Below are 12,447 nucleotides of genomic sequence, written 5' to 3'. Positions count from 1 at the left end.
GCTGAAGCAGGAGAGGGGGCAGAGGTGCGTGGGGGAATGATCCGGGCCACTCAACCCTACGACCTCAGCCGCCGTTCCCACATTTTCAGGGGTAAATACCTCGCGGAGGCTTATGAGGGTGATCTGCGGCTCCTTCTGACCCCGATCGAATACGGTATCAGCAACGCGTTTTAAAGACGTACAAAATATACACGGGAGGAATCAAAGAAATCACAATTGATCGCGAAATCACTTCGCAGGGAATACAGTCTTGTTATAGTCTTCAAATGAAATTAAACCGCAGAATTCACCTCCTTAACTCAGAGAAATACTAGTTTCTTATAGAAGAATATTTTATTCATTACGATAAGTAATGTCTTTCACATGCAATGCATTCAATAATCAACAAAAGTAAATCTACATCAAATATCAATACGCAGAATAGAGAACTTAAGTCTGCGTAACGTAACGACAACGTTTGAAGTGTCTCTAATTTTGAGCATGGTGAAGAACACGTAAATTCCTCCAATGGTTATTCAACAAATGTATACGTATCCAAATATGAATTTCAGCATACAAAATACATATTTGATTAACTCTTTCACTTATTTTTACTGCCTTTGAAAATCCGTACATCGATGTAATATTGAATTCTTTCAATTGAAGACGAGGCTTAATGACAGTGCAAATCAAAAAAACTTCAGATAAGATTTATCAAACTCGAAATAAGGTATGGGTCTCCGATTGAATTAGAAGAACGTGTGACAGATAAGAGCTATTAAGTAACACTCCACGATGATTCTCAACAGTGAGATGAAATTCATGAAATTCTCAACGCTTCTTCGTCATCAGTGCATCGTAGATGGACATGGAATTTAATTGGCGACAACAAATGAAACGAATAATTGATTTTCTAAGAATTACTGGAGCTGGAAATGTAATATACAAAGAGGTATTCGCTTTTTTTATCCATCATAAATTATTCCCTATACGAAGATGAGCCTCCTATCAAACAGCAACTTAATAAATTAAAACCTCGGCATTCAAAACAGAAGTATAAAAAAGGAATATGCGATAAGTATTCATTACAACATTTTCGAGCTCCGCAGCAACGTTACTCCAGAACGTAGTAGAGTAAAACGCCGAGAAGCACTACTATCAGTGAGGTCGCAAGGTCACCGTTCTCGACTAGACAGCGGAAAGCGATGTAGCTACGATCAACGAACTCGGGACGAAGGGAGAATTTCGGGTCCTGCGATATCGCCGTCCAGGCCCAATATAAAAATCAAATTTCGTTGCACAGCAGGTGAAAACAGATGACACTAAACTCAACAAACGCACACTTCGTACGATGATGACTGATTTTCAAATGACAACGCAATCGATCATAACTTTCGCCAGAACTGTGTTTAAAAATATCCCTATAATTACTTCTTAGAACTGAAACAATGAAAGGCAAACCTAGTAGAAATATATGACACATTGGTTAAAGGCATTTAATCCTTTTGAGTTCATTTCAATATTTTCCAGGATGTTTCCCAGAAATTCGATAAAGCATAAAAATATTCTTAAGACGAACGGCCATACGACGACTAGTTTCATTCCACACACATTATAGAAGTAAATTTATGCACACATGCAACATAGGTTTTACTGGGGGAGAACCCCCGAAGAAGAATTCCAAACAAGCGTAACAAAATATTTTTTATACTCCAAGGATATCTAGGAAACCTTAGCACGTTTTCCAATGATAAGCAGGTGTTCTGGATATGATCTTGACAACGTCTAGAGAAAAAATAAAATTCCACACTACACTTCATAAACTAATATTACTTGACTCAATGACCAATCGACACTTTGTTACCACATTGCGAATATTAATGCGACTCTTATTGAACAATTAGACTATGAAATACTTCTAACCAATATCAGCGGAATTCCCTCAATTCGTAATGACCAAGAGGCTTTCATATGAAATATTGTCATCCACTGGTGATTTAAGAATATCAGGTTATAATTGCTATTTCGCATGATATTTATCAAGCTTCAATTCTTGCATTAAAACTTATCTCAAATTTTCCTTACTAATTTCTTGAGCGAATAGGAGGCTCTTCACAGTAATTCACGGCTTTCCTAATATTTTCCTCGTCAAATGCGACTGCTGAGAGGGCAAATGGAAATGAAGATAATTCTTCCGCTAAAATGAGGCCATGATGTACTTATTATAATCGTAACCAAAATAAGTAAGATCAAAGACGGCGACTCGGAATTTCGGTGAGGAGATGCTAAGATAACTCCAACAGTGGCTGTCTATAGAATAGTTACCCCTTTAGTGCCAAGTGAAATGGTAGCGTAGTAGTTAGAGCAGATTGTTCTGAATCCATAGTACAAGCGTTCGAATACCACCCACCTCGGTTTTTTCATTTACATCGTCTATAAACCTTTAAATAGCTCTTAAAAGTTTTCAAAAACATTTTTTTAAGATTTGAGAATTTAATATTTCATAATCTTACAACTAAAACATTATGGTACGAAATTTGTACAAAACGTTCGAAGAAATTCTGTCGAATTATACGGACACTGATAAGGAATATCTACGGAATTTTCTAGCAGGGTTGTTCGCCTCAACTTATCTAGACTACACTTGGCGTAACTTATGATTTTATAACCCATAAAGAGTGACTTCTTATTCACAACTAATTTAAAATGACATTACTTGAATTAAGGTAGCAATTTATTGAGAAGAGCTCAAATTTCTCTTGAAAATAACCAGAGTTAGACCTGTAAACATAAAAGTATGCATTTAATGAATACCCTGAGCAAGGGAAATTTTTAAGACAATATGCAGTAGGAGCAACAACAACGATTGCAAATACCAAGTTTTTAGCATGGACCAAACAAAAAATTAAATAAATTGAAAACAAATAAAGTTTTACAAAGAAAATTAAGTACAAAGAGAATACAGTGTTATAACAGAGGTGGTTAAAATAACTACTTTTAAGGAATAACGAACTATTGACTTCGAAAAAATTAACAGGAAAATCATTCCAAAATTTGGCGGAATTAACAAAGCATGATTGTCCATACACATTGCTATTACTGACGAGGTAAGTTACGCCAAGTTAAGCTGTTGTGAACGGTTTTTCGTAGGAAAGGGACGCGAATGGACTCGCTCGCGGTCACGCGGAGAAGAATGTCCCACGGGAAGAAGAACATCGACACACCGGAAGTGGCAGTCGAAAGCCAAGAGGAGCAAAAGGCTCCTGGCAAGCTCCCACGCCCGTGCCCTCCTTCCGCTGATGCAACTCGGGGCACCGCACAACATGATTCCCGTTAATCGAGGAATGATTCTCTATTCTTTCAGATAAAAAACGCCGAAATTACAGAAAAAGTAAGAACCACTCATATCCCAGAATTACTCAATACGTCGGCAACGGTATTCTTTCAAACAGCCATAGTTAAGTGTTCGCTATCGAAGAAAATGAACGGTGTCGCAATATGATAATAAGCTACGCAATTCAACTCGCAATGAACATTATCAGAGTAAATACCACTCAAAAGAAGCCTCCAGGTATGTGTTTACAAGAATTATTGAGTAAAAAATGCGGCTTAAAACCTTATTGATAGCTCTTCTCTCCATTCTTGCACAATTACAACAACATATGCAATTATATTTATAATCACTGTACACAGTAATAACCTCAGCAGGAGTTTATTAATTTTCCTCCGAATTCCAAATTCCCACCGCTGACCGAAGGTAAGGACTTTCCGGAGAGTACAGGAAATTTCTCAAGTTTCGTCGTTTTCGTTCCCAGCCAATTAGCTATATCGGGACCTTATCTCGCTCTTCAATCAACCACCTTATAACCCGTGACTACCACAGATTCCTATCCAACGACAGGGCAGCGTTGAAATGGGGCCCTAGGGACAAGGTCATCTGGTGTCTGGCAACCCAAGGCATTTCACGGTAATTGGACATTCGAAGCAGAAGTGAAACAAACACAGACATACATACGCTATGTTTCGGGAGGACTATTTTTGCCATATAAACCATTTACCTTCTTAAAATGTATCTTTGGTGACTATGTTTTTGTTGGGCTTATTTTTTATAATAAAACGAGTGTATATTACAAAATTTATTGGTAACATACTTCAGATACCTAGTCGTAAGTCGGAGATTAATGGGAACCCGCTGCTTTCTTCCACTCGATAATCCAAGGCTACAATTTTATTTTTATCTCCTATGTTTTGAGGCAATACCACGGGCTTGGCCAAAGTATATTTGAAATAAGGTACGAAAAAATACCTGTCTCAAGTTCTTCGTAATACTCATTAATTTCATTAATTAACAGAATTCAACTTCACAGCTAACATCACGAAAACGGTTTAAAACGACGTATGCCTAGCCTAGGAATTTTATCTTTCTAATCACGTTTCCAAAACAGACGCGAGCGACGAGACAACATTTCGGGATCGGTTCTCGCAAACGCAACCGTGAAACGGGGTGCCAACTTCCGTTACAACTCCGTCTGCAGCAGTATCCGTCCATTTGCGCAATGACACTCACTGAAATGAGCTTTCTCATCACGACCGTGAGGAGACAATGAATAGGACGTGGAGCATCTATACTGTAGGCGCAATGATTGGACTTGTGACATGCTCTGACAAGATAAATGACGATTCGGACCACGACGGAAGCAATTAATTCATCTCAAATTGCGTTTCCACTTGTCTCGCATCATCCTGACAAAAGGCTTCGAAAGAAAGATCATTCATGCTCTTGGACCATACAACCTGTGTCGGGTCATCGATTAGCGAATAAGTTATTTAAGGTGCGAAGAATGCGATCCAATTACAGCAAACCTCCCAGCGCCACGCGCTTGAGTACACTAGAATATGAGCGAGAATCATTTGCATTTTAGAAAATTTCAGCGCACAGGATTGAACACTAACGGAGACAATTGGACAGGGACACTAATCATTCATAACATGTAGAAACTTCATTAGAGCTTTTCTCGACAAATGAACGCTTCACCCTTACTGATCAATTTTGGCTGTTTAAAGATGTGTAATGTACGTAATTATGTATTGTAATAGGTTGATGAATGGTGAATGTTTTGCGAGACTTGACCTCGACCACATAATCGCAATAGCACTTACACGTAGCTGTGAGTGCATGATGGGGAGAAATTATCACCCCTCCCCCCTGCCAAGCTTCATAGAGGCGGATCGGTGGGCGGAATATACTTTTAGAAGAACTTTGAGGCATGAACCGCTGGTTAAGAGGGCATTACAGGATTTTGGCACGGACAGCCAGCAGCAACGCAGCATAGGGAAATAGCTAATAGCACAGAACCTTCCATGACAGAGGTACTGGCATATTGTTACCACGCAAGACAAATGTCTAAGTCGGGACTTCGATGGTCCGGAGTAGTTGTTGGATGATGTAACCAACTGTTGGAAATATATTTTTTTAATTCGCGGAAATATATTTTAATTTTAGGACCGATTGGACCTTGCAAAAAGAGTTACCTTAGTAAAATAACATTGTACATAGTCGAGTTCTTCAACAATTTTGATAACAAGAATTTTGAACATGACAGGAGATGTTTCTCCTTATTCTATTATCAATATCTAGTACTCGTATAACCTTATCACGAACAAATAAAGACTTTACTGTGCCCTCGGCCACACTTCTATTGAGGCGGCTAGTGGCGTAGAATGTAGAGTTATAAAAAAAATTTTAATTGTATCGTTTGTCACAGTAAACTCAAAAATATGAGCAGAGAGAACAAATATTATTATCCACGATCGGCACTCGGCGTGTGCACCGTAAACAGGCGTAAGAGCAAGTAGAAGGGGGAATAAGGGGAAGCGCTCGTCACTGTATAGTGACTCACTCACCGGTGACGTTGTGCTGGTGGTGATTATAGGCGAGGGGGACGCAGTGGAGGGCGCGGACCGAGCGACGACGGAGGCGACTGTCTTCGTCCCCGTCGTCATCGTCCCGATCCATGTCCTCGCCCAGAAAGTGAACCTTTTCATAGCGATCGAGGAACCTGCAACAGGAGGAGAAAAAAAATGGTTAACACAACACTATTACTGGCACGACGACACAATAGCAACACACGATAGATAGCACAGTATACACAAACACGTCGCACTATGGTACACAAATCACGAGAAGAAGAAGAAGCAATAGACTGCAAAACAGAGTGATTTAAAATGCCATTATTTCCTCAGACTAACACGGACAGCAACGGTGTCTTGATCAATTAAATAATGCAGCCACTCGATGGGTCGACTCATTGCAAGTTTATCATTTGCCATTCTTCTACCCATGCATAGATACTATGAATAAATTAGTAACCGTTGGCAAGTTCGGCTAAAAAACAAGAACGACGGTTTTTTGCTCATCAAAGAGCAGAAAAAAATCAAGAAAATTCCAGTAAGTATGTGAAACACAACACAACAAGACAGTGAAATATTTATGAACAAATGTTTGGGAAAAAAACTCAAAGAGGTGGTTGGGTGTAATGGTTATGAAGTGCAACTCAGGTTTTATCCAAAACTGCACAACATGAGGCTTCGGCAAGACTAAAACGATGCCAAGACGATACAAGCGTAGACCCAATCGCGAGTCAAAGTTTCCCCACAATTTGTCGAATTTACATGACGCACAAAGCACTCTGAAAGGTACACATCGGATTCCATGGACCGTGGGGTGCAGGGTCAAAATATTCGGGATTCTTAAAGTTCTCGCACAGACGTCTAATATACCAGTAAATTACACTATGGCATGAGCAGCAACAGGCACTTCACGCATAACCTCTTTTCTAACACATACTATACCAAGAAAGTAAAACAGGCAAAAGAACAGTCCCGCAAAAATATCATGTGTGCAGTCGACTGCGCTAGAAATGTGGGCTGAGAATTAATAGAAATCTTGACGTAATTCACAGTCTTAATTTTCGCAACGGAATGAGACAAACAGTATTGTGTATCAGGAAAACCAAGTTAGCTGTCTACTACCAGCAGCTGGAAGAAATAATACCTTAGTCGTTGAAAGCAGCTCGTTCCCATGAACGATCTAATATCAAGTGTCACAAGGGCATAAAACCACTTGACGTAAGCAGAAAAGCCACGAAATTCAAAATTTTAATAACTTAATTTGGAGAACTTAGGAGCGTTTAGAAGTCACACTCTTTATTTCTCTGGATTCAATACAATGCGGATTCATTAATCCAATGAGAAATGAAAATCTACTATTTTTGTATATTTTGAAAACTATGAGAAGGATGAGGAAAAAATCAATACTGTCATGCTCTAGGTCTGTCAATCGCCCGTTGATTAAAATCAGCCACATTTACTTCCCCTTTTCTGCAAGAGGAACTATACATCAGGGCAAAAAAACGAATACCAGACGGCTCGGACCCAGTTCATTTTAAGCGCTGCACACCTTCCCCAGTGCCACGCCGGGCAATCCACCCGAGCCTCAGAAATCCAAGGGCATCCACATTTCAGACATGATTTTGAGACCACAGAAATTTTTCACCAGCTGGCAAGGATTTTATGTCCTTCAATTAAATTAATGCAATACCTTAATCCCCTGAAACTACGAGTTCTCGCATGATATACACCTAAAATTAAAGTATCGTTAAGAAAATCTAAGCACATAGTTACATGATTCGAATCAGTTTCAAGTTGAAATAAAATATGCAGTTCAGTTAATCACTTTATTATTAATTGATGAAATAAAAACGATTATAAAAGCAATTCATTAAAAGTCCATTCGCTCTACACCTAAGGCACGAATGCTTGACTAACAATGTACGAGGCTAATTTATTCCTTATTCCTAAACAAGTCGGTGCACGTAAATTTAAAAATTAAATTCCGAATTAAGATTCAAGAACTGAACTTTGCTCAGCTAACATTCATCTATCCACGGATAATTAGTGACAAATATTTGTGGCTCTCTCCCTAAGTCACATGATTGATAGATACTATCATCACAATACGTGATTACATATATCATAGATCTTTAGAAAAATTCATATCTCGTGGAGACGCTGAGCATGTCTGCCATCGCGGATTATAATATTTTAAGGAGGAAATTCCCGACTTCAATAAACACGGAGCAACCACCAGTAACTTGCAGAATTATTCACTTTTCTAAACGCACAATATAACAACATGCTTGAGATGAATCAAACAAAGAGAAATGACGTTCTTACGCCCTCAATCAGCATCCATCTTTGCTTATCAAGCTCAAGGACCTTGATCTTGCCAACCCAGAGGTTCCATGAGGGTTAGCATCTTGCATGGAATGAGATTTCATCTTCACATAATATGTCGCGGGGAACTCCTACTAAGAATATAATTTCTAATTTTAAACATTATCATTAACCGCTTACGAGACTCAAATTATTAAATGCACAACGTGACACTTATTATGCGTAAAGAGTTCAGAAACTGCATTTGCGTGCGATACATTATTTCCCTCGATCGTCCATATTTATAAACCGCTAGCATTTGAAACACAAATCCAATATTATTAACTAAGTTCCTCAAAACACAGTTAAATATTTGGGCGATAACATAACAACACAAAATAAATTTGAGTATTTCAAAACTAAAATACTCATAAAAGGCTTACCTAGGAACGGAAGCTTACGAAAATATTGTATTTCGCCTAAATTTCAGTTTAGTTCGATTTAATGTGGTAATTACAGGGTAATTGTATTATCAGTGGAATTGATGAATTTATGGAATATGAAAAATGACGGCATCTTCACATCCGTTAAGTTTCCTGCATTTAAAGAATAATCGTCTTTCCACACAGGTACTTCTCAAATATTTGAAAAGTTTCATCAAACTCTCTGACGTAGCAACTATACACAACAAGAGCAAAATGCACGATAATTTACAGAGGCTGAATTCAACGCAAATTGTTAGCGCGTGAACGAACCGCGCAAATTTTCATTTCAGATCTGAGATTTTCCTTTCTGGCATTTCTCAAGGAAATTCGACGAGAGACTGAGGTTTCTACGCACCTCAATCACCCTTCTTCGCTCAAAATGGCCCAGCAGACTAATTCAGGGTTGGTGGAGGTGAGGGGAAAACATCAAGATTGGGATTTTGCGCGGGAAGGAGGAAAGCACTGCTGTTACCAAGTCCATACTAGTTCTCGGGTCCTCCGTTTTCCAACCCTTCGGCTGGCTGAAGCGAGAGGGAGGATCGAAAGGGAAAGGTAAGGTCGTCCGTAGCCTTTGGGGAGATTCCAATCGGAGGTCTCGATCTGATTCTGCCCCTACCCCGGGACACACTGCGGCCGGTGGAGTTGCATCGTTCATGAGCGAATCGTCAAAATGAACGACTCATTTAAAATGAACCTAATGAACTGAATCATGTTCTTCGTTAGAAATCGTAAAAAAAATGAACGACATGAATTATGAATCCAAATCCAGTTGAGTTGGCAGAATTAGGTAGCGTTGCGAGAGAATCAAGTAATGCAGCCGAGCTATCAACATAACTAATGATGCCGAGAGCTATCAACATAATTGCCTTGAAATTCTTTTAAGTAGTTCGGTAAAAATTCGACTTAGGTAGATAGAAATAGAATAAATTAATTTCCTAGAACGTTCAACTACAATCACTAGGTTCCACTGCCAGTGGCGCCGACTCCATGGGGCCTGAGGGGGCCCGAGCCCCCTCAAAGATTCGTTTGGGGGGGCCGAGCCCCCTCAATAATTCAAGAAAATAATTAAGTTATATTATGCTCTGTTAAATCACAAAAATATATATCAGTAATTTTTTTCCCATGCTTGACGATAGTTACCTTTTAAAAAACATTCAGTAATGAGTTAAAACGAATAATTAATACGGTAGAAGGCAGGTTAGCTGAAAACAAGTTGTGTGAATCATGATAGTGTTTCGGTGCTGCGACACACTTTGAATTTAACCTCTTCTCGGAGCAAGACCTCCGATATGGGCCCCCCAATATTTTTTACAAGTCGGCGTCCCTGTCCACTGCACATGCGTCACGGATTCTTGGATTTGGTTCAATCCTAAGACTCGTCTATTTCCATGATCGAATCATGTTCATGAATCAAATCAAATGAACCGACACTACCACCTCTTCAGTGGCCAGCAGAAGGAAAAGTGGAGGGGAGGAGAGGCTGAAGGGGGGGATTAACTCGCGAGGGTAGGAGGGGTGCTTCACACCTACCGGGCCACATTCCAACGAGGAGCGCCAGCCGGTGATAGGTCGGGGAAGCACGAGGAAAATCTTCCCCATCATTAGGAGAAACTCGAGGCAACTGAGAAATTTCCTTGACTTTGCACTGCTTTCCCAGCGGAAATAGGCTTACGCCGTATCTGTTACATCTGCCCACACAATATAGGACTACTCAGCTTAAAACAGTGGCAAAAATTTGATCCTGTTCACTCACACAAGCAAACAATCAAAATTATTTACTATATTTCTAACGTTGATATTGAATACCAATATTAATTTCGATAATATAGGAAGGACAACGAACACTACGGAGATAATACTACCAAAAAAGGACTCACCCTCCTTAAAACAAAGACTGCACCTTGGTAAATGTGCAGCCATGTCACTCACAGCCAGTTGCATTTATTCCCGTCAGAGGCAAACGGCAGCAGACTAAATTGGGATCCTCCATAACAATATTCTGGGTGATACAAACACTATTTTAACAAAGTCGCAAGAACCTACTTTACTTTCATCATTTGTTGCGCCAATATCTAAGATCGAGTGAACTGGACCATTTGAAAATGCTTTAATGAGTGAGGGTTCAAGAATGAGCTGATACCAAGTCCACTATAACGGAAGCAACATACTTATGCGATAAGGAAGCAGGCTGTACTGACACTCGATAATATTTATTAGGAATATCAGGACACGCAACGATTCTGCAAATTCACAAACGGGTGAAAGCACCCTCTACCTACGTCTACATAATACCCTGCGAGCCACCTCTAGGGTGTTCAGCAGGGGGTGATCACCTATCAATCACCAGTATGCAGCATGCAATTGGACTCCCTCATGCACACCACACGGCCCAAAACAATTCACGCGTACTAACAAACTGTAATACCACAGGCTGTTAAACCATTTTTGCACCATCATATAGCCACGACATTACAGAGCTGATGGATGAAAATATCACCTTAACACAAATGGTACACAAATTTCACATCAATGGAAATAATTATATTAAAAAATGATTATGGAGAAATTATATGGTACATGGGAGTGAGGACCTCGTTCATACACACCTCGAAGAATTTCTCAAGATTATTAAATTTGACGGTTTATGTGAAACAGTGATAAATATCGAAGTCGTGCCAGACTGTACTTAAAGGGCATGCAATTTTTTTACGACAAAATAGATGTGAGACAGAAAATGGAAAAATAATAATGGACATGTAATTGTAAAATGAAAATTGCAGAGCATGCTAATGGAGTAAAGCTCGTTACCGAGAGAACGCTAAGAGTGAGACTTTGACAGCTATTCTAGTAAAATAAGACCAAGATTGGAACCCAAAAGAATTTACACTCGATAAGGACAATAGGCATGCGTCGATAAGAGAAACTGACTCGTGTATACTTGATCAGACATACGGGAGCCTAGGTAAAGAAAAACAATACAAGCCGACGTGAAGGGAATGACATTTGAAAGGAGAAGTTGAAGGGTAGGGGTCATGCCAATAAAGAAACGAAAGAAGCATATTTTAAAAAGAGAATGTAAGTTAATGTAAGCTAGAAAGATTTAACAGCAAAATAGTAGATATACAGCAGAAAGGAACTGAAACGCAAAACAGAGGCGGTTAAAAATACGAATAAGACAGCACAAGGCGGCTCATGAACAGATATACTCGCACGTTAAAGAGAAACAACAGCATCAATTCCAAATAAAATAAATTAAAAACTATCGTACGAAAGCAAAGTGATATGGAAACATATATGGGGAGGTTGGCGAAGAGGATGCTTCCAAGAAGTTGACATGATTGAAATCAACAAAGAAGGGTCACTAGGTAACTAATGACATTTTGGTATTAATATTATTACAAAATGACTAGATGAGGAGCATGGATGATTGACAGATAAATTGAAGGAAGGCAAGCACGCAGAAAAATACTAGACGCAAAACTGAACATCTAATTGTAAAGGCCGTTTTACACGGTACACGGAATTGCGCCTCTGGCGTACGTGCGAAGGCGCAATCAAAATTGCGTCGTGTAAAGCGGTGAATTGCTAGAACACATGCGAGAATGCGTGGATGCGAGACGGTAAAATAGCCCCTGTTCTAATTTCGTTCATGTATTCGCGCAATTCCACGCCATTTTAGAAATTAATGCAGCTCTAACCTGCGCAATTCCCTGCCCCGTGTTAAACGGCCTTAAGATGCTATAATGAGGCTTCTCGCTAGGAGGAATAA

At 39.5% G+C, this 12,447-nt stretch overlaps 1 protein-coding gene across 4 annotated transcripts in view; it reads right to left on the bottom strand.

The window, feature by feature from the left end:
• LOC124161958 (AT-rich interactive domain-containing protein 2) overlaps window positions 1-12,447 on the bottom strand; it is a 151,121-nt gene that overhangs the window by 78,050 nt on the left and 60,624 nt on the right. For all 4 annotated transcript variants that reach the window (XM_046538235.1, XM_046538236.1, XM_046538237.1 and 1 more), the window contains exon 4: window positions 5,884-6,038. In XM_046538235.1, the coding sequence (XP_046394191.1) occupies window positions 5,884-6,038 (155 nt within the window). The remainder of the gene's footprint in view (window positions 1-5,883; window positions 6,039-12,447) is intronic.

This window comes from Ischnura elegans, chromosome 7 (genome assembly GCF_921293095.1).
Source record: "Ischnura elegans chromosome 7, ioIscEleg1.1, whole genome shotgun sequence".
NCBI classification, from domain to species: Eukaryota; Metazoa; Arthropoda; class Insecta; order Odonata; family Coenagrionidae; genus Ischnura; species Ischnura elegans.
The sequence above is the reverse complement of the archived record's forward strand: the minus strand, read 5'-3'. Positions and strand labels throughout refer to the sequence as shown.